This window comes from Rattus norvegicus, chromosome 1 (genome assembly GCF_021556685.1).
Source record: "Rattus norvegicus strain SHRSP/BbbUtx chromosome 1, alternate assembly SHRSP_T2T, whole genome shotgun sequence".
Taxonomy (NCBI): domain Eukaryota; kingdom Metazoa; phylum Chordata; class Mammalia; order Rodentia; family Muridae; genus Rattus; species Rattus norvegicus.
The window spans coordinates 43,452,266-43,475,396 of record NC_141534.1 but is presented as its reverse complement, the minus strand read 5'-3'; the positions used below and the strand labels follow the sequence as shown (position 1 = coordinate 43,475,396).

General features: G+C 41.5%; 1 protein-coding gene across 13 annotated transcripts in view; it reads right to left on the bottom strand.

Moving 5' to 3' along the window:
• Esr1 (estrogen receptor 1) overlaps window positions 1–23,131 on the bottom strand; it is a 392,546-nt gene that overhangs the window by 24,678 nt on the left and 344,737 nt on the right. For 10 of the 13 annotated variants that reach the window (NM_001433731.1, XM_087622361.1, XM_087622513.1 and 7 more), the window contains one exon: window positions 8,930–9,063. In NM_001433731.1, coding sequence (NP_001420660.1) covers window positions 8,930–9,063 — 134 coding nt within the window. Of the gene's footprint in view, window positions 1–8,929; window positions 9,064–9,920; window positions 11,126–23,131 lie in introns of those variants that run through there. The other 3 variants (XM_087622605.1, XM_087622547.1, XM_087622670.1) reach the window with 1 other exon arrangement.

Below are 23,131 nucleotides of genomic sequence, written 5' to 3'. Positions count from 1 at the left end.
GGACCCTTCAAAGAATCCAGAGACTGTTAGGAAGATATTACTTATTAATTTTCTCATCATATTTCTGTTATCTCTAAGGTAGTTCCTATGTCTGAGACTCTCCAAGGTTGTGGTTTGAGCAGGAAAGGAAGCTTAACCAATTTGTCACTGAAAATTTACCCAATGGTTTTCTTAGTTGGAAAGGATCCTGATGTGCCACCAAGCTATACTTATACAGAGCTAACTACAATGACAATTGAGCTTCAAAGCCTGACACTAGCAGAAGACTGCGGTTTCTCTAGGAGGTTCTATGTGTCTTACTTCCACAGAACATAGAGGATCAACTAATTCAGTAATTCACGTTGGCATTCCGGCAGGAAGGACCAGTGTTTCACTTGACACGGTGAAACACAATTTGACATTCTGTGTGTCTTTCATCACTGCTGCCCATGAAAACAGTGAGATTCTGCCAGACACTCATGTCCTCAGAGCCACATCTATGTCCATCTGAAAATAACTGAGGCAGACTTCTCTCCATCCTTAGGTGTTCACTGATACTAGGTAAGGCATAGCCTGAACCTCCAGCCTCCCCTTTTTCAGTGAAACATGCAGCTGGATTGAAGGTAAAGCCACATGTTAAACTGCTTCGTCCAAACTCACTAGTGACCAGGACATGGAATGTCCACCCCTCAAAGTCCCAGAGACAAGTGCTAGCAAAGTCACTGGAGGAGCCCTGTTCTTTACCTCCAAGAGCTTTATATGTTGTGCTTGAATTCTTCAATAACTTTTCTTGCTCTTAAAATAATGCTTTAGATTTAAATCAGCAGGAGAATGAAACATGTAAGCTAACCCTGAGAACATGTTAAGTACTTGCAAGGGGAGCTCACTGTCACGGTGTCTGTGCACATAGTGCCTACATATAACACATAGTCTAATTCTGGTAAAAGGTGACATCCAAAAAGAGCACATGCAGTCAATGGGTAGAGTCCTTGGATGTGGGTGTTTAATACCAGCAGGGTGTGGGCGAAAGGAAGGCACCAGCTCCCTACCCAAACCATCATCTGCCTCTGGTCCACAGGGCTCAGTGGCTTACGAGTGTGGGAGTCCATTTACGGTGATTGATAACTGTGATACGGTGTTGATGGAGCAGATGGGAATATATACCAATAGCTTTACAAACCACCATACCTCTTTCCCATAGCAAATGTACTTTTACTAAGATGTGTAAACTGAAACCTAAAATAGGAAGTGGTTCATTAAAAGTGAAAAATGAACAGGGTTGGAAAGATGGCTTGGTGGTTAAGGGCACTCACTAATCTTGCCAAGGTCCTGAGTTCAATTCCCAGCACCCCCACATTAGCTCACAACTACCTGATGCCATCTAATGAAATGTATATGTACCCAGGTTTGGCGTGCAGACAAAAGTACTCATATACATAAAATACACAAATATGTAAGTGTTTTTTCTTAAAAACACACACACACACACAAACCTGTAGCTGGATTCCTGAGTTTCTCTCAGAACCAATTGCATGATCTGGCTAATTAGCACAGTCCCAACCAAGGTACCCACAGGTCTTTTGTGAGGGGTAGGCTGTATGAACTCACGCTAGTCGTGTGCCCTTCACTCTTTCTGTCGCCATTTCCAGATAGTTCTACTCAACTTGATATTGTTTCTAAGTCTCACTATAAACTGTAATGATACTCATTATAGGAACAGGTTTTTGTTACTATACAAACATGGCAGGCAGGGGTTAGACAGATGGCTCAGCGATTAAGAGCAAGTACTGCTCTTGCAGGAGATCCTGGTTTGGTCCCCAGCACCTGTGTCAAGCAGCCTATAACCACTTCTGACTCCAGATGCATGAGATCTTACATTCTCTTCTACGGGCACTGCATTCATATGCATAAACACACACACACACACACACACACACACACATACACACACACACTATACATATGTATAATTAAAAATAAAAGTACAAATTTGAAAATTAGATGTTTTTAATGTTTAGAAATAATAAATAATCTCCATCAAATAATCTGGCCAGTCACTTTTTAACTTTGGCCTTCCATACAATCTTCAGGCCTGGGCATAATGAAGTAAAGTTCCTTCAATAGTATAACAACAAGGCTAGCCCTGTCTCTCATATACTCATAAGAGTCTAACCTCCTAGTCTTCCTAAAACAGCCCATAATGCTGCCCTACCAAGTGTCTGTTAGTTCATTTTCTGTTGTTAACACCATAATAACATGGACTGGGTAAACTGCGAAGACAAAAGTTCTGTGATGCCTCAGAGCTCTAATCCAAGGGTTAGAGGTCATATATAATTGTGCTTTTCATGCTGGTGGGACCCAAAGCAGTGCATGGCATCGTATGGCAAGAGATATGAAGTGTGCACCTATGTGTAGACTCTGAATCCTGTCTTTCCTTTTTATAAAGCCACCAGGATTTAATTAGAGGGCACCACCCTGATGGCTTTATTTAGTCCCAGGCACCTCTCCAAGCCCCATCTGTGAACGCCACAGTCAAATTGACTTTCCCCATCTTACTACCTCCTACTGGAATTAAATATTAACATGTCATATATGAAACCAGAACTCTCTGTGTTATCTCTGAAGGCTATGGGAACTTAGATCAACATGACCATTATTCTTTATCATAGACTTGATTAGATTTGGAATTGTCACAGAATCATAACTCTCAGTTTGTCTTTGAGGATGTTTCCAAAAAATGTTTAAATGGAGACAGAAGACCTGCACTGAGTCTGAGTAGCAACCTTCCACTGGCTGAGATCTGGGACTGAATTTAAAGGGAAAAGCAAGCTAAGCACAGCATTCATCCATCAGTGTGTCCTAACTGTGGTGGCAGCAATGTGACCCGCTTCTGCTACTGCTGTCAGGGCTTTCCTCTCACAATGTTACCCTTAGACTGTGAGCTACAGTAAACCTTAATTTCCTTTGGCCAGGTGCCTGTCACAACAATGAGAAAAGTAATTCATACAGTTGGATTTCCCAGTTCTTGGAAGTTCTGAGACCTTTGAAAGAATAGCCAAGATCTAAGCCACCAACTCTGACATATGCATAGTCTACTCACAAGAGTGTGCTTGTTGTGTGGTGGACCCTTCACTGTGAATTGGCAGGTGTAAGGCATTCTTTTGTAAGGACACAAGAGGTGGTGCTTGTATTTGGAAGCTCTGGAAGAAACACATGAATGTTCATCTGTGTCTACAAACAAGGAACAGGACAAGGTCCTGCACTGCCTGCTTGTGCCTTCTTTCCATGGTCAGGGCAATTCTGAGGTCTTGGACTCACTGATACTGGTGTAGCCATTGGAGTTATGGGAGTAGCATATCTAGGGTCGCCACCAACCAAGTAAATAGCAGAGTCCATTTTCTAAATTCTAGACCTTTCTGAAGACAGAGATCAGGTCATAAGTCACTAGCAAGAAAACCATTATCACCCAAGAGGTTTAAAAGTTGTATCGGAAGTTGTGACAATAGAAAGACTCCAGAAGTTGAGTGGACTTGGCTGCCTGCAGAATTCAATCAGAGGGACCAACAGCAAACCACTTGGCAACCGTGAAGTGCCATTCATCTCAAAATAATGACAATAAGCAGACTCTGTGGAAAGGACACTTGGCATCACAAAAAAGTCAAGAGAGAAGAGAAGAGAATACTCTCTGACGTTGCAACATTGGCATCCCTGACAATGTGTCCATTTGTGACTTCCAAGGCCTGTTCTTGTCAGAAACCTTCAATGGCAGAGACTTAATGAATCCTTGATGTGTAAAGTCATATGGTTGTTAAATGTTCTTTTATCTAAATATAGAGCCTCTCTGAATCATTGTTTCATCTCTAAACTTGAAAATCTAAATGCTCCCAAGCAGTTGTCTGACAAATAATCCAGAACGAGGGGTTGGGGGTGGGATGAACACTCTCTGTGCTGGAAACTTGTGACAATTCATCATGAAATAAATGTTTCTCTAACGAGAATGCGATCACTCATGGATGGAGCAAAGGCAAACAGGCTTTTGTCAGCTCCAGCACCATAAAAACAAGACATGCATAGTAACAAAGCAGGACTAGATAGCAGAAGAGAGCTGCCACGCTCTTAGAATGTATGTGTAACATGTACGGTCTTCCTCAACCTTGCCTTGAATCCCTAAATGAACACCAATGTTACACAGTTGGAGATTTTGTCATTTAGTTTCGAGAACTTCTTTTCCTCCCTCAAGGTTTTAGTTGCCTGTGTGGTTTCAACTCTTAGTCAGTTTCATTATTCCATCCACTGAAAAACAAATGTCATTGGAAGTTGAGTTTGGGATGAATAAGTAATCACAGGTGTCAAGTTTCAGCAGCATAAGCCCTTCCAGGAACAACCAGAAAACCCGCTGGACTTGATGTACTGAGACTTCTGGGTAGCTAGAATGAGCCTGTGTGTCATGGTCTGAAAAGAGAGGCTCCAGAGTAAGAAAGCACAGAGAGCTAGAACCAGGAACTGGAGATGCTGTCTGGGCTCCTGGATGAGCTACCAGAGATTGAAGTGGGGGAGGCTCTCTAGGATACATTATACAAAATTGTAGGGATGTGTGTGTGTGTCCATGCACATGAATATGTGTAAGAAAAAGATGGTTCTAAAAATGGAAGACATCATTGTCAAGTTGACTGGAAGGTTAAACTGCACATTCCTGAGAGGTGACAGATGTACACACACAAAGCTTTAATCCATGAATTTCCTGAGGCTTGGGAAACACTCAGTGACAAAGGAGCAGTCTGCCCAGGAGTGGATTTGGAAGGAGCATGAGGCTAAAAAGACAATACATAAGCAAGTGCCGAGCTGTGATCCTTCAGTTTTGCCACTGTGGTCTGTCAACATAAGGTCAAACCCACCAGCTCAAGGTCCTTCTAACAGGTAAATAAGCAGTGTAATTAACAAAATCTTTATATAGCAACTACAGCTCCTGTAACTATTAGCCTGAATCCACTTCTTTGGGGGCCTACTTGGGGAACTTTAAACTAAAACACTGGGTTATGCAAAGCTGAGGTCTACTCAACTGAAGCCAGACTCTTTGACAATGGCTGCTTTCATTGACTGAGGCTACCCCGCTCCATGATCTGTTGACATCCATATAAACCAAGGTGCTTAGAAAGTCCACAGGGAAGGCAGGTACTTCAAAGTGAGAAGGAGACACTACCATGATAAAGCTTTTCCAGCTCTTTCCCCAGCAATGTCCACCAACACTTCTATTAAAGAATTGAATGAAGCAATGTCTCTTTACAGTATGTGGCCCCAAGACCTTGAGCAACACAAAATGAACAATGAACCACTTAGAGAAGTTGGGAAATACACATATAAAGAAGAAAAGAATGATTCCAGTTACAGAAAGAACACACAACACATACACACACACACACACACACACACACACACACACACACACACACGAACATTCATTTGGATATGTTTGGTATAAAGATCCTAGTGAGACTGCAATAAATATAGAATTACTGAGAAAATGAGCAAAATTTTTTGAGTAAAAATATTAAAATCAACAGGCTCTTGAAATGCTAGACCATATGCTACTAAGAAGTCAAGAAAAGGAGGATACAATAGGGAGCTAGTCTCTAGGAAGTAGGCATGTCTGAATGAGTGTGAAGAACTGAGGTCACCCTGGACAAGAGAAAACATGTGGCCAGGTCTAGTATATGTCCTTCGGCACCCTTTTGTGGCTGGAATGTCCACCTCTCCCCTCACTTCCACTCCTCCTCAGACCCCTGCCCTGAACACATCTGTTTGCTTCCTCCTAGGCCTCCTCTTGAACTTTCTCCAGCCTCAGAAAGCCTTGTTGCTATTTTTTTTCTTTTCCTTTCTTTCCTTTTTTTTTCCTTTTTTTGTTAAGGCCAGTCTGGATCAACAAAGACCACCTCTCTCCTTTGATGTGGACTCTGTGGTTGTCCTGTGGATGATCTTGAGCTTTGGTAAGCAAATACATCATTCCAACTCACACAGAAATTGTGCTAAATGCCTTCCAAACAGTTGTGAAGAGATTGTCTGTGGAAATTCTGGCCTTTGGAGATCCTCTTGTGGCTTCTAGAAAGACATTCTGAGCAGGCCCTCAAAGAAACCCTTCATTTCTCCTGATTCTGCCTCAAAACCAAGGCCACTATGAGCAACTTTCTCAGAACTGGCCTTCAGAGACTCAGACTGAAATATGAGCTTCCTCCCAAGCCCCAGGCTTAGCCAGGGAAGGCAAGGGATCTAAGCAGGTTCCCTGAATCGAAGCCTGTGTGGCTTTGTCTCAAGATAAGTTGGAAGCTGTCCTATCTCAAAAGTAGTGAGTTGGTTAAGGGTATAGAAACATCTAGAACTCCTTCAGGTATATGTGTGTATGTGTGTGTGTGTGTGTGTGTGTGTGTGTGTGTGTGTGTGTATGAGAGAGAGAGAGAGAGAGAGAGTCCATGTGTGTCTGTATCCATGATTTGTGCCCGTGTGTGTGCCCGTGTGTGTGTGTGTGTGTGTGTGAGTCCATGTGTGTCCCTGTGTGTGTCTGTATGTGTTTCTGTGTGTGTGTGTTGGGGGTGGGGTGTTGGCAGTAACCTTCCCATGACAGATTTCTTTTTATCCTACTTTTATTTCTCTTTATTTCCTAGTACTGGCCCATTGTGTTTCGTTCTCTTTCTCTCTGCTTTTCCATGAACAATAGCAGACACTAGGAACTGTGTGAGGCACAGACCTGTCTTCCTAGAGCACAGCTCACTTTTGTGGTGAGAAGAGTGGTTTTGTCTGCATAAGCTGGTCAGCTGCTTCTGTTTTTGTTACAGCTCTCCTGAGCCAGCAGTATAGTCCTTGATGGCACAGACAAGCTGTGACCCACCATCCCGCGAAAATATACCTGTCAACCCTGCGATATGCAGAGGCTTTTATTTCCAAACAGTGGCCCACCCCTTTAAGAACAAAAGTAAGCACAGAGGCCCTGACTGCCAACAGGGTCTCACCCCTTTAAGAATAAGCATGGGCACAGAGCTTCGGAGACAGACGGAAGGGACAATGACAGTGTGTGAAGGCCTATCTAATGTCACAAAGATTAAACTGGGAACCCAGTTCTGCAGAAATACAACGAGTTGTAAAAATTCAGAGCTCACAAATCTAGAGTTCTGCCTTTAATTTCTTGCATAATATTAAAAAATATATTATACTGTTGTAAGAACAGGAAAAACAAAACTGCAGGAAAAAGCTATGCAGTTATGTACGACACAGTTTCCATGTCCACAAGCATCTGCTGGGCTCATTTTACAACTCTTACTTCCTGTCTGGGTTATTCTTTTCTGATTAGAGTGGGGATAATAATAATAATAACAATAACAATAATAACAATAACAATAACAATAACAATAATAATAATAATAATAATAATAATAATAATAATAATAAAGTTTCCAACACTTGTTAAGCATGCTGTCCCTGAAGTTAACAGATTGCCCACATGCAGGCTATCCACACATGCCAGCCCTCCACTGAAGAAGGAGTAGGATCGGGACCTGGCGCTGTGTAGGCGAGTGGCTGTACTCCCAGAACTGACATCCAATAAAGAGCCATTGTGGGATCTGGATCCTTCAACATGCGGGACAAATGACTCAAATGAAGAAGCACAATGCATGTGAGTGGGACTAGAAACTTGAATGGAGTGTAATCACTTCCTGAGTGCCCATCGCCTCGTATTATTTTATCATGGAACTTCGCTCCCCAATTCAGGCCTTGCCTAGTGTAATAGTACCAATTTCCATTTCTCGGTTGATAAGGGAAGATGATTGCCATGGTAACTGTTGAGGAATACGGCTATCTAGAGTCGGTGGGGAACTGTCATTTGGTGGAGATGGGAAGGGTCTTGAGGTCGTGAGGAGGAGACAGACTGATACTCTCTGAGTGTGACCATGTTAATGCTCTGCACTTAAGAAATCAGAGACTAAACATGATGGGGTAGGGAACTGAATCAGGCCAAGATTTGAGAAGACCTGTGATTTCTACTCAAGGGTGGCATTGAGATACAACAAATTGGGGCTGCAGGACAAAGGTCCTTGGTTAAGGGTGTCTGCTGTGCAGCAGACATGGGGTTTGAGCTTAGTGTGCCTGTGGTTGCAGATCTGGATGTCTGGTGCTTAGAAGGGCTGGAAGGGTGAGAGTGCCTACTGAGGCTGAGCCACAATTCCTGTCTGGGTAACCTAACAGCCAACCTCACTACAGAGGACAAAGAGAGAGGAAGAGAGGGGAGCAGAAGGGAGGGGAGGTACAGGTGGTGAGGGGAGGAGAGGGAAGGGAAGAAAGAAAGCATCTAAACAAAATTTCAGTGACTCTTAGCCACTCAGTAGCTGAGGATCATGAGCCACTCAGACAAAATGAGATGCAAGTTCAGAAGCATTGTCCACTGGGTTCCTTGTTCCATCATTTGAGGACTGCTTTGTTTTATCTAACTCTTTAAGCCAAGTTAATCTTTAACCAGTCAGCTCTGACCAGGAGATCTTGATGACATTATTTTTCTTATCAGTGCTAGGCTTCGAACCCAGATCCTTGAGCATGGTAATTGCATACTCCACAGCTGAGCTGTGCATCCAGGGCCCATGTCATAACTTGCAAGGACCATCCGTTGGTCTAGGTCCATTTTAATGTGTTCAACTATCTACAGAAAAGCAGTCCCATAGCTGTGCAAGGATGAAAATATATCAATAAACGATCAGGAACTAATGTCAATCATATTTTTCATACCCCACATTGGATCAATATGGTTCTGGTATCTAATTGAGCGATGAAATGTTATTTGAAATGAGTCATTTCATTCGAAGTATAACATTAAACTTATATCGTGTAAACTGGATCTAGTTGAAAAAAATTACAAGTAAACGTTTCTCCCTAGAACCTGGCATTAAATTCCCCCAGGTTGGTAACTCACCAGAATTAAGCAAAATGATTGATTTGAGGCACACAAACTCTTCTCCCTGCAGGTTCATCATGCGGAATCGACTTGACGTAGCCAGCAACATGTCAAAGATCTCCACCATGCCTTCTACACATTTACCTTGATTCCTATAATGACAAATGTTTAAAAGCATTAAAGCATAGAAAACCTCCACAAGATGTAAGGTTCACATCATAAAACTCCCCCAGCCTCAAATCTGAGGCCAACCATTGGCATCTCGTTTTATTGCAGCAAGTGTGAACATTGATTTACATTTGAGAAAGCAAGGCAGAAAAATGTTTTTTTTTTAAATCAACAAAGCCTTAAAATTATTACAAGAGCTCTGGTGTTCAATGGCCAAGTCTGTTGTGTTGAATGTGGAGATCTGTGGCTTACAGAGATGCTTGAGGTTTGGGTGTGACTGTAAACCGGCTAATATTCTAGACACTGCACTTGCTATAGGGGTGGTGTTCTACGATGCTCTTTATGAATATACAGTGCTTCCTCCTGATGTGTCTTGAGGACCAGGGAAGCTCCAACAGCTATGGCCTGGGCTGATCAAGTTCATCCTCGGAGAGGCAGGCTTCCATCAGGAAGTAAGAATGCAGGATTGGAGGAGAGACAGACCTGAACATGAAAGGTCACAGGGTGGTACATTGGACTTGAGGAGGAGACATGGGATAAAATCCTACACAAAAGGACATGTATATTATTAATTTTGGTGAACTACTTAAATATAACAGTCAACATTTTGTATCTATAAATACAAAAATAGAGAGAAAACATTTTTTCCTTTTATTTATCCTGGAGGCTTATATGTAGGTATCTCACATATTAAAAACATGTTTTACTACTGAGCGAAACTAGCTGCTCCATGAAATTAGCAAGAAAATTTTCTCTCACATTCCTCTTCTTATCCTTTGCCTATATTTTCCCATAGGAGTACTGGTCATATTCATATTGATTATTAAGAACTCTTTGTATATTTATTTTGTGTTAGAAGTATTTATCATGGTTTGTTGTATACTTCTTTTAATTTTGTTCTAGGCATTTTTTCCTACAAAATACTTATTGTGCATCAACTTTCCATTTGTGGTTCTAGAATAGCATCTTTTGTTTGAGAGGATCACTCTCCATTGGGTAGCATATGAAAATTCTCATACACTTACTTCTACAAAAGAAGTTCCATACTTTTTGTTTTAATCTTTGATCTGAGATACATTCATTCTTCTGGCAACTCCATTGAGATATAACTGCATACCTTACACTCATGCATTGACGGAACAGAATTCATCAGATTGTCCTATGTTCACAGAGTTGTGCCACCAGCCTTTGGGACTTACTGTGGTGTGACTGATAAGACAGGATTGTGCTTACTATTTTTCTTCCAGGCAGCAAATGATTATTAGTATCACTGACTAATCAAAACACCTTTATTCACACTGACCGAAACACACAAGATACTTTCAAGGACATAACCAGCAAGGTTAATGTGCTACTTTTTCTCATGTTTCACATCAGGGAATTTAGACCCAAACTGGTAAGGCAACCACACACCCCTCTACCAACCAGAGGAAAGACCACCAATGACACAGTTCCTTTTATTTTTCCCTTCTTGTTCTATTTTAACTCATCCCACAAGGTTTACTAAGTAACTATTTTGTACCACCAATTGGCTTAGATATCAGAATAAGTAGGACAAGAGAGGCACGAGGCACAAGTATTGATAATGTATCAAGAATGGAAGCAAGATGACAAAGAAAAAGATAAATACAATGAAATGGATATATTCCCTTAGAAGGTATAGAGAGCCTCTACACACAATAGCAAGTTTCCCAGATACAACCCGTATTAGTATTCAAGCAAGTGGTTTAGTATTCTCCAACTAAGTTTATTTGGTTTTCCCATGCAATGGAGTGTCTGCACACAAGGGACAGCCTTTAAGTATCTGGTAGAGACATATTGACAGAGAGATGTATCTTCAAGAGAGTGGTTGGACATTGAATCTGAGTATCAGTAGTGCCACATGCATTTGCTCTGACTAGAAATCTGGATGATCAGCTGTTCCCTATGAGCAGAGAACTGTTGAAAGCTTTGCTTCTGGACTCTGGGAGTGGGACTGGTAGTCACAGACAAAGTAGGTTGTTCTTGTTCCATGGTTGAATTTTTTAAAAGTAGTACATCTTCTTTCTAGTGAAAAGAATAAACAAAGATGGGGGAAATGTTTGGAGGATGAAGCTTAAAAATAACAACTCACAGCCAAAATAGAGAAATGTTCCTTTCTCAGTGTAATGTCTCTGTTTACTTAACAGACTGCACAGCGGCAGGGGAGGGAGCCTGCATGTGGGAGAGAGCCTGTGCTCACCTGCTGTGAGCAAAAGTTCAGCTCAGAAACTGAGAAACTAAAGGCTTAACAGCTCTCCCTTCTCAAGTCTCCCACATTTTCCCATGAGGAGCTTTTCTTAACTCCTGCAGCCCCTTCTCCATGGCTACCCTGTTATTTCCAGCCAATCATTATTACCTGGAGATACATGGAACTTGTTCCAAAGTACCTGGAAGAGGCTAGAAATGGTGCATTTTCTCAGATGCTCAACTCAGCCCTCAGGTGTAGGAGTGTGTGTGTATGTGGGGGTGTGGTGGTGGTGGTGGTGGTGGTGTGTGTGTGTGTGTGTGTGTGTGTGATATGGTGTGTTTAGGGTATGGGAAGGAGCACAGTGGCCACTAAACCCAGAGGCATAATCTCAATGTCCTTCCTACTGTACAAATATATATATGCTCTAGGTTTGAGAGTCTGAGTCTGAACTCTGAGAGCTTCTTGGGGAATAATGATTGCCACGAAACTGAAATTATCTATACCATGTTATGAGAGGTTGGTGAAAGTCTATGCTGACACCTTCATCAGAATGAACTCGCTTCCCCTTTCAATGGGAGCAACTCAGTATAAACACTACCTCTCCTAAACTAAGCAAAATTTATGCATTTCTTTGTTCCCATTATATCACACTACATCACAGAATCCTGGCTGAATCCTGCTCACTGTATGATGATGTGGTACCTATGGGTTTTTCATTACCTCTAGTGCTTGGTGATCCAGTGAATAAATAAGCTTTCCATCAACCTATGTGCCAGCACAGATCCGTGTGCACTCTGAAGGCAGACTCTTGTCACCTGTCTGACATAAAGGAATCCCTCTCAGTTGTCTGAAGTCCTTGTAAGTTGTTGCCAGAGCTTCTTTTCAAAGTTCTACACTAATATCAAGGAGAAAAATCAGACTCAGGCAATGAATTTAGTTTTCAAAGGAACAGATGCACTGGAAGTTCCAGAAATGGATGATATAACTAAGAAGCTAGCGTTGACATTACAGTAAGGCAAGATTAATCTAAATCCATGAAATGCTCTCAAGGCTGAGGCTGAGAAACACATGAGGCATGGAAAAAACAAGTTCTTAAAGGAAGCAGAGTCAGTCATAGATCAGAGGAGTAGTTTAGCAGGCAGACCAGCCCACGACTCCCACTGTGAGACGTGACATCCTGTCATGACTAGCTCCTCCAACTATCATATCAATGTGACTCTCAGCGCACCTCGGAATCCCCTTGTGGGGAGCCTTGTTCAGCCGCTTACTCTCTTCAAATGTGGTCCATTTGCCCTTTAGTCATGGGGGAAGGAGCAGGACTTGAGAGTGAATCTGCTCATAGCATGTTCTGGAAGTTTCTCCTCTCTAAAATTGGAAGTCTGTTTTTCAGAAGCCTTGGGAGAAATGAAGAGCTCAATGACCCACGCTGCACTGTACACCTTAAGGAAAACTTATCCTCCAGAACGAAAAGTTCTCTTTGTGTAAAAGGAAATTGGCAAACGGAGTCTGAGAAGGTCCAGGAGGTCAGCATAAAGCATTTAATAAAACAATGAATAAACATTTAACATTTAGCTGTCTTGAAAACAAAATGTACAAAATAGCTAGAAAATGGGGTCCCAAATTAAGAAGGCATTTAAAATCAACAGAGGTAAGATCAATTGTATTTAAAAAATGAACCCTATATTTCTGATGCTACTTGATCTTTCATGAAGCACATGATCTGGAATAGGCTGATTACGTGAATACTCCTGCATTTGGGGGACTCACATACGTGTAATACGCAAGAAAGCCCTGAAACTGGCATGCGGTAAAATCTCGAAAGTTGCAAACTTTTAAAAGAAAGTGCTTCAGATGCTGGAATCTGACTGCCTGGGTTTGACGCTTGGTGACACTGTTTACTGACTATGTGACTTTGAGAGTAACTCTTGTTCATGAGTGAACTCAGAGGCAAAGTCGTCGGTATACGACTGGAAATCCAAAAAGGAATCTATACGCCAAGGCAGAGTATGGGGTAAATAAAAAAAAAAAAAAAAAAAAAAAAAGAAGAAGAATAGCACAGTACATGAGGCCTTCTTTTATAATGACAAGTTACCAGGAAGCAGATGACAGAGCAAGAGAGGGCCTTGCTACTGTGCTGCAAACTCACTGCTCTGGAGTAACTTGGAAGGCAGGCAGCATTCCTGGAGAAGTGGTCAGAATGATGGTGGGCGAGCTCTGTGCCGCTCTTAGGAAGGAAGTACACAGTGAGTGCAGATAGAATTGAAATGGTCTTCTAAAGAGCTGAAGGGAAGGAAGGGAAACCCAGGCTAGACGGGCTTGCAAGCATGCCAGTGCTAACCGTTTCTGTCTCAAGGAACTATCAAGAGATGGAAGTTGAAAAGGTCCTCGAGTGTGCAAGACCCAGTAGGACTGCTCAACTACAGACTATAGTCAGCCCTCCACACCTATGGTTCTTATACCTGCAGACCTGATCAACCCTCGACTGTATTGTCGGCCTGTAATGGGAACTTCTGTGCTGAGCGTGAGGTTCATCTCCTGATCATTTCCCCCTAGACAATAGAGTACAGTAACCACTTACATTGAGAGCATCTGCATCTGCATCTGCACCTGCATCTTACCCACTCTGAAGATGGCACAGAATGGGAGAGACTATGGCTAGGTTACATGAACCACTGTACACACTGTACACCACTGTACACAAGAAACTTGAGCATCTGTAGATCTGGACTTCTTCCAAGTTCCACAGTGAGAGAGGGACAAGTGTCCCTTGGTCTCACAGCAAAGGGTGACACATGGACATGCAAAAATCTTCCCATTCACACTTATCATTTCAAAGCCCGTAAGATGGTCAGCCATAACCTGTGTAAAGGAAGCTAAATGACTAACAAGTCAATAAAATATCAGATGAGGCTTCCGAGATGGCCCAGTCAGTAAGTCTAAGCTGGATGTGGTGGCGTATCTGTAATCTTAGTGCTGGAGGGAGGGTGCAAGACTATCCCTGGGTCTCGTTGCCAGCCAGCCTAGAATGCCTGAAACATTCCAGGTCTGCATCAAAATAAGGTAAACATGTCTCTGGGGAATGACACTTGACTTTTCTCCCTGACCTTCACACACACACCATACACCAGACTTATAGATGAGGGGGGAAAATCCTTATACACTATTGATAGGAGTGAAAATTGGTACAGCCATATATGGAGAACAATCTGAAGGTTCCCATACAAATGAAAAACAGAGTTACTATAGGACCAAATAGCATCACCCTGCGAGCTTGTCTAGATATATACCTATATATCTGCACTCTCTTGCTCTTTTAAACATCATTCACAATAACCAAGAGGTGGGAGCAATTAAGGTTCCCATTAACTGATGGGCCATGTGTATATATAAATATATGTTTATAATGGAATACTACTCAGTCCTAAAAATGAAGGAAATACAGTCATTTTCAACAATGTGAATGAACTTGAAGAATATCAGTTTAACTGAAACAAGACAGGCACAGAAAGACACACGCCACCAAATTTCACATGTATGTGGAATCCAAAACTGTCTAGTTCTTAGACACAGAGAGTAGAATGGTACTTGCCTTAGGCTGGAAAAGGGGCACTTAGTCAAAGGATTAAAGGTTCTGTGGAATAGAAAGAATATGAGAGCCACATTGAACAGCAGTGCTCATACACAGGGAAACTGCCCAGAGACTAGATTTCACGTGTCCTCGCAAGTGAAATTATGTGAGACAATGCTTATATTAATTAGCTTCATTTAGCTACTCCACAGTGTACACACAGCTCCAAACTTTGTGTTGTACACCATAGACACAAACAAATTAGTTAAAAATAAATACTAATAAAATAAAATTAGCAATCTAGAAAATCATGTTTAAAAAAATGAAGACTTTAGATGACTAAGTTTCAGTATATAGAACTATCCAGAAGCCATGTATATTCTGAGACACCTGGCTTATCAAACAACAGAAAGCATAAACTATAAAATGAAGTCTTTGATTGTTGATGTCTCCATCCGTCAAGTTTTGAGTATGCATTGACAGGATGCATGAGATCAAGCTTCAGCTGTGGCCAGTGAGGACAGGTGAAAGAAAAAACCTACAATAGAGAATCATGGGAAAAAGAAACTCTAGAGCACTTACAGGCTGAAATAAAACCTGAAAGTTTTCCCTGGGAAGCAAAATGAAGGACCAGCATGCTTTGCAGCTTCTCGGGAGAGAACTCACCCCAACTCTACCCATTAGAACCTACAGTTTCCATGGAAGGGTGAGTGGGAACCTACCCATGAGAGTCTTCAGTTTCAAAAATGCCTCAACCAGGCACTTTCCTCTCTGGTTCACTAGCCTCACTCACAAGTACAGCCAGCAGCCAGTAGAAGAGCAAGGGTCAGACTGCCACCACAAAATGTTTATCCAGAAAAATGGAAGACCTATTTCCATTTTCTCAGACATTTCCAGAGTAGAGGGAGTATGCAGAGGAGGGGAAAGACATAGTCTCTGCAAGCAGTCAAGACAAAGATGCTAGCTGAGGACTCATGGGAGTTACAGTGCAGGATATGGGAAAGAACCGGGGAGGAGGGATATCCCAAGGCAAAGAGGTGTCAGCAGCACTGACCTTTCCGAGAAATCGAGAGAGACAAGCAAAATCTGTAGGCCAGAAATGATGTCCCTGCAGATGGAAAGGAAGAAAAGTAAATGTCCCCCAAGGCAGGAAACTGACTCTGAAGTATGTGCTAAGGATGAGGCAGAGATTTTAAAAAATCTCAAGTGATTGACAACAATAGGAGTTGGGATGAACTGGTTAAAAAAATGAACAAAACACGGTCAAGATGCCTGGATACAGGGAGGAATTTTTCAAATGACAAATTAAAGAAAGTCAGACACAAAGAAGCAATAATCTCAAATATCAGACAGGCTCAGTAGGGACAGGGGTGAGAGAAGAGGGGTCCTCAGAGCTTCCAGTTCTGCAGAGGGGCCTTTGTCTCAGTATGCTGAGGCCTCCAAAGGCAGGGGAGAGGTTTTAAAAAATAATTAAAAAGAGAAACCCTTAAAGACTTGAGATGAAAGTCCCCATCATTGTAACAAGACATAGCATTAAACAACAGATTCCAAGCTGGCCACTCCACCCCCCCAAAAAGTGAAAAATGACCCAGGACCATTTATTTCTGATTCTTCGAAGCAACCACAGCTTTGGGGCTTTTCTTCTAAATACTATACTGAGCAAAGGCAAGGGAGGAAAGATGTAAGATGAACAGGGCTGGCGATCTCCCTCTAAGGCAAGTCCCTGATGTTCAGCCTTCAGGCTGACCACATGGAAACCTAGCAGCCTTGGGGAAACTCTCTGGCCATCCATGAGTGCCCCTTAACAAGGTGTATGCCAAGGAAAACAAGTTACCAATATAACAATAGCTACCAAAACCCATCAGCCCTCTTAGAGAGGGCACATGTAGATAGAAAATTAAAGGGAAAATGGCATAAAATAAAATTTTTGAGAGTATAGCCAGAGAATCCTCTTGTTGGGGTTATTATGGGAAAATGGAGATAACCATATCTCATGATTCATTTAGAAGGATTGTGTTTCAAGTGGGAATGATTCTTGGTCCATTACCTTGATAAGAGTTGCTATGAGACAGAGAGAGTCGGGCCTTGCTCACGGAGGATGGCTAGGAGAGTAAATGCATGGAGTGATCCAGCAGCAGTTTAGAAATGCAAACTCTCAAAACAACTCTCCAGAGGCAGCAGACCATGTGGAAGGGGCTGGGACACTGGGCCATGGAGGGAAACGTCCCAGCCTTCGTCGTTTCTTAGTGTATCTCTATGACTCACCTAGGAATGTATTTATGTTAATGTAAGTGGTTTTTGTGGAAATTATGCAGGGAATATTGACCGACTGAAGGGTGTGTCTTAATATGAGCCTCAAACATTCATAAAAATGTCCAATTATCTTTATGAACCTACCTGTCACACAGAAGTAAAAGATTCCTGGGAATTTTTGCTATTTGCTCTTAATACACCAGGGAGCCGGTAGTCAAAAGTGTTCTTAAGCAGAGAGACCTTGTCTAACAGAAAAAAGCTTCAATGTGCATTCTTTTCTTACACTTTTGGGTGATAAAGTGGGGGGGGGGGGAAGAGGCAAGAGTCTGGAGTTGGCTATTATAGATGTTTCTATCAGAATGTGTAAAACACACTTCTGTGTTTCAATGGATTGCCAAAGGGAGATGGGATTCTGCACTTGTATAGAAAATGACCCACTTGAGTTTGCTTGTTCTATTTAGATACTTCGCGAGCTAAAGTAAATCCCTAGATGAAAGTCCTCTCACAATTGTGGCAAATCAAATGTCCAGAGAAGAGATTGGGCCAATCTTGGACAATGCCCACATCAAATGTGGACCACGAGGAAAATGACCTCAGTTAGTCACCTTTGTTGGATGTCTCAGAATTCTATGAAGTAGGTACGATTCTCTCTGCTGTCCTCAGTTGAGCCAGTTTGGCTAATAGGGAAAAAACAAATGAATGAATGAAAGAATGTGGTTTTATACCTATGAGAAGATTTTCTGGATTTTGTTGGTTTGCAAAAGAAAATGCAACTCATAACTTTATATTTGTTCATTAAAGCAATTTGTTTGAACACAGTTTCGCATGTCTATTATATATGCCAAACTCTCCCATAGGCCTTAGGAACACAAGGGACAATTTTAATTTGCTCAACCCTTCATTCATTAACCATCAAGTCAGGCTTTTTGTTCTGTACTTATTTTACCTTCAAATGACTCACAGGGCAAATGTCTCTGCACAGTAGCAAGGAAATAAAATTTCTGTAATCTAGTCATTCCACAGGCAAAGTTTTCACCCCCTGACTTAGTAATGAGTCTCTTGCTTTTCCTAGTTCCTTCTTTGACCCCTACAGTCAAGTGTGACAGGCAGATAGCAGATGTGTGACTGTATGAACAAGGTCTTCTTTAATTATGGAGAATGAACCAAGCAAGTCAGTGAGAGGTGTTGAGCAAGATTGTCCTTGAAGAGGTAACACACTATCCGAGGCTCGAGTAATATGTTTTGAAGTCACCTGCATATATGTGTTTAAATGAGAACCTTTTATTTTGACAGTTCTTTTGACAGGAGAATCTGTTCTGGCTTTGAACATTAATAAGGAAGATTAATAAGGAAGGCCAAACAATGCCAGAAATGTTTTCTAAAAAAGCAAATTTAGAAACTGCCTACATACCAACTTCTTCTTAAGCCTCTCAATGTTTCTACTCTAAAGGACCTCTAATTCTCTGTTCTCATTCAGCAGTGCTCCTCCAGCTTACCACTACTCTGCATCTCTGTCTCCTTCATTCTTCATTTCTTTCTTTTTCTCTTACAGTGATCAGTCTTTCCCTTAAGCCAATCATAAGGTCTCAGATGTTGCTAATTGGTTTCTTTTGTTTTGTTTTCAGTTTGTTTCTCTGAGACAGGGTCTTATGATATAACCCAGGTTAGCACTGGGCTTGTGCTGCTCCCAAGCTCCTGATTCAGCCTCTCAAGCACTGAGATCACAGGTGAGTTCCACCAACGGTAGCTCGGCTATACAATTCCTAATTCATAACTCCTTCACTGCATGCTTCTGAATCTAATCTTTAGCCAAATGAAACAACACATACAGAATAAATGCACTGACTCTGCAAAGACTGAACAAGTAGTTTGGGGAGGGGTCAGGGAAGAGAAGACTCATCAGCCAAAGCCAATGATGATTTGTCTTTTAGAAGTTCTTTTTGTATGAAGTTACTAATTTGGAAGTGTATTTTTTTTAATATTTCCTTTGATGATGGTAAAATCCAAGGTGCAGTGGTCCTGTGTCAGGCAACAATAAGTAGCCTTGTGTAAAAGGCAAAGAGCACAATGATGAGAGGGAGTGAGTCTTCCATTATGGCTTTCCTGTCAATAGATGATTGTACCACCTGGAGCAATTCTAGAATTGCATTTCTCATCTTAAAATAAGGAGACTCAGGTGAATGAGTGACTTTCAACCCATCTTTAGATGTGAGGTCTCCTTAAGTAATGTGTAGTGCCCCAACTATAATATAGAAGCAAAATGCCTCTGTGCTGAAAGAGCTGAGAAAATGCTTTCAGAGACCCAATTCATCCTGCCTTCCAAGGCAAGCCCCTCAGCCACTTCTGTGAAAGCCCCACAAAACACAGTGTCAAAAGTGCTGCCCTAGATCTTATTCCAATTCTAAAGTGATCCAGCAATTCGGAAAGTACAAACAGGAAAATCAAAGTCTTCAAAATGATACCTGAAGAACAGAGTCAAAATAGACTCACTGGCTTCTTTGAGAAGGTAAATGTGTTCACTTTTTAGTTTCTTTAGTCACTAAGTTCTACCCTGGTGATCAAATGTCTTGCAATACTCTTCCTGGGTTTCTTGTTCTTGCACTGATCCCATCTCAATGGAGCACCACAACCAACCCCAGCAACAATGATAAAATATTTATGACATTTACATTTATTGAGTTGAAATGAGTTATCAATGGATATAGCCTAGATATGAAACAACTATCAAATCCTTACAAACGCCATGAGAAAAGTGCTATTCCAGAAAAGGAAACTGAGGCACAGGGAGATTAAGTGACTACTCAGTCTCACTGAGTTGGAGAGAATTTGGCAATAATGAAAAGTTGGAGCTCTCAAATGTAGCACAGTTTTCCATTGCCACTCTCACCTGAGCTCAATCTGAGCTCATGTCCGCTGCCCCTGGTTTTGGTGGTGTCTTAACCTATACTCACCTTTCCCAGGCAAGCATTTATAGAGTCTTCTTTTTCCACAACACCTAAGCACCAGTGTGGAGAGCCATGAGGTTGCTCAGTTTGAAGGTTCTGTGGCAATCAGGCTTTAAAAATACTACCCCTATCTTCTCTGAAGGTTGACAGTCTGTTCCTGGCCAAGTTCACTGTTCTGTGGCCAAGCTCACAAACCTTCTGAGGTCTAAGCCCTGGGGACTTGCCCCTTACTCATCATTAAAGATCCTGCAACTTTCGTGTGATCTTCCTGACAATATCCTGCTGATTCTCTGTCTGCCACTCCTTATGACCACTTCTTCATGTAAGGTGGGGTAAAGTGCACCACAGACAGCAGCTCCACCTCTATCCTTTGTGTGTCAGTTACCTAATTTTCTTTAAACATGTGGAGTCTCAGCACCATAGAGAGTTGGAGAGCAAAGTACTTCACATGAAAGGATGAGTAGGACCAGGGTTGGGCTCTCTAGCATCCACACAAGTGCCAGCCAAGAGTGACAGCACACATGTAACCCCAGCACTTGGGAGACAGAGACTGGGGATGGCTGGAGCAAGCTGACTAGCTTGACCAGTTAAATCAAAATGTACAGAGCTCAAATGAGAGAGACTATTTCACTAAATAAGCTGTAGAGAGATAACAAAAGGTACCTGACATCAACCTTTGACTTCCACATGTTCTTCTGTATAGGTGTGAACACATATAGTATATATAGTATATATAATATATAGTATATATTACATACATGTACACATGACATATATTATTCTCTCTCTCTCTTTCTCTCTCTTCTATGTTTATACCACCATGTCTGTAGAGAATATGCTGTCTGCAGAGAAGAGCATGGCATATTGTTCCTACATACCTAATACCAAGAAAAATATTATTAATAATATTTAATAAAAATGGGCCCATAAAAGACTTGGTAAGGTAGGAATTATAGTTTAAGCCACAATCACAGTGTATATTGTCATGAACCAAAATTTATTTTTCAGAAGAACTCTAAATATTTTTTAAGTTTAACTTTTTAATTCTTTCTCATTCTTTACAACATCATATACATATACTGCATACACTGGCTACTCTTAATGGTCCCAGCTCTACCTTCACTGTCTATACTCTTTCCCTCAACAAATCTCTCTCTCACATTCAGGTCTATTTGTTTTATTTTGTGACAAACCAAGATTGACCAGAGACATTTGTGTGACTGGAATAACTTGAGCTCAGTAGCCAGTACACAACAAATGACAGTATTCCACACCCTCCCAGAATCTATTAATGGCCAATAGCTCAGAGGTTCAGTATAGGTCCCTGAAGCTCTTCCCTTCCTTGTCTTATTATTGATAGGGCTGATCTCATGTGGGCGTGGTGTTACACTGGGTTTGAACTCATGATTACCGTAGATGTACTGTGTATAGGAGATGGCATTTTATACCTCTCCACCTTATCTTCTGCTTCTTACATACTTTGTACCCGCTCTTCCACACTGAACCCTGAACCTATGAGGGAATGGTCAAAGCATCTTGTTTAGTGGTGGGCTCACATCTGTCAATGGCTTTCTGCCTCTTGGTCCATCATGAGTTTCTATATTCACCACTGTCCATTGGAAGAGAAACTATGATTTGGGGGGAACATTTATATACATTTGTTACTAAGCTGTTTTTAAAACCATACAGTGTAGGAGAAGGAGCTTAAGTATGCTTAGTAGAACATGAAACAAAACTAAGGGAAATTCATCGAAGTTAAGGGTAAGGTTCCTTATCAACCATATGGTGACAAAGGCCAAGCAGGCTCCTTCTACCCAGACCATGGGATGATTGTAGCAGTTGCATGCAGTAGGAACTTCAAGAAGGAAATACAAGCTTGTGCAGATGTCTCCTCTGCATGAGTGTTTGCTCTTCATCATTACTAGGAAGACCCCTGCCCCCACTGCCTCTTAGTAAAGATTTCCAAAGCTACAGCTTTAAGCCACATGACTCAGCAATCATATTATCACCTTCTAGGACAACATGAAAAGGAGTCAAAGCCATTGTTCTAATTTACCTAAAGCTTCTTTGAGAAACAAAAGTTAGGGATCCAACCATTTCCTCAGTGATTGGCACTAGGATAAATTATCCTAGAAACCATGAGTGAACAGGCTTTTCGAAAATTCTTGTTCACTATTTGCAGATGATATGATAGTTTATTTAAGTGATCCCAAAAGTTCCACCAGAGAACTACTAAAGCTGATAAACAACTTCAGCAAAGTGGCTGGGTATAAAATTAACTCAAATAAATGAGTAGCCTTCCTCTACACAAAAGAGAAACAAGCCGAGAAAGAAATTAGGGAAACGACACCCTTCATAATAGACCCAAATAATATAAAGTACCTCAGTGTGAATTTAACCAAGCAAGTAAAAGATCTGTACAATAAGAACTTCAAGACACTGAAGAAAGAAATTGAAGAAGACCTCAGAAGATGGAAAGATCTCCCATGCTCATGGATTGGCAGGATTAATATAATAAAAATGGCCATTTTACCAAAAGCGATCTACAGATTCAATGCAATCCCCATCAAAATACCAATCCAATTCTTCAAAGAGTTAGACAGAACAATTTGTAAATTCATCTGGAATAACAAAAAACCCAGGATAGCTAAAACTATCCTCAACAATAAAAGGACTTCAGGGGGAATCACTATCCCTGAACTCAAGCAGTATTACAGAGCAATAGTGATAAAAACTGCATGGTATTGGTACAGAGACAGACAGATAGACCAATGGAATAGAATTGAAGACCCAGAAATGAACCCACACACCTATGGTCACTTGATTTTTGACAAAGGAGCCAACCATCCAATGGAAAAAAGATAGCATTTTCAGCAAATGGTGCTGGTTCAACTGGAAGTCAACATGTAAAAGAATGCAGATTGATCCATGCTTATCACCCTGTACAAAGCTTAAGTCCAAGTGGATCAAGGACCTCCACATCAAACCAGACACACTCAAACTAATAGAAGAAAAACTAGGGAAGCATCTGGAACACATGGGCACTGGAAAAAATTTCCTGAACAAAACACCAATGG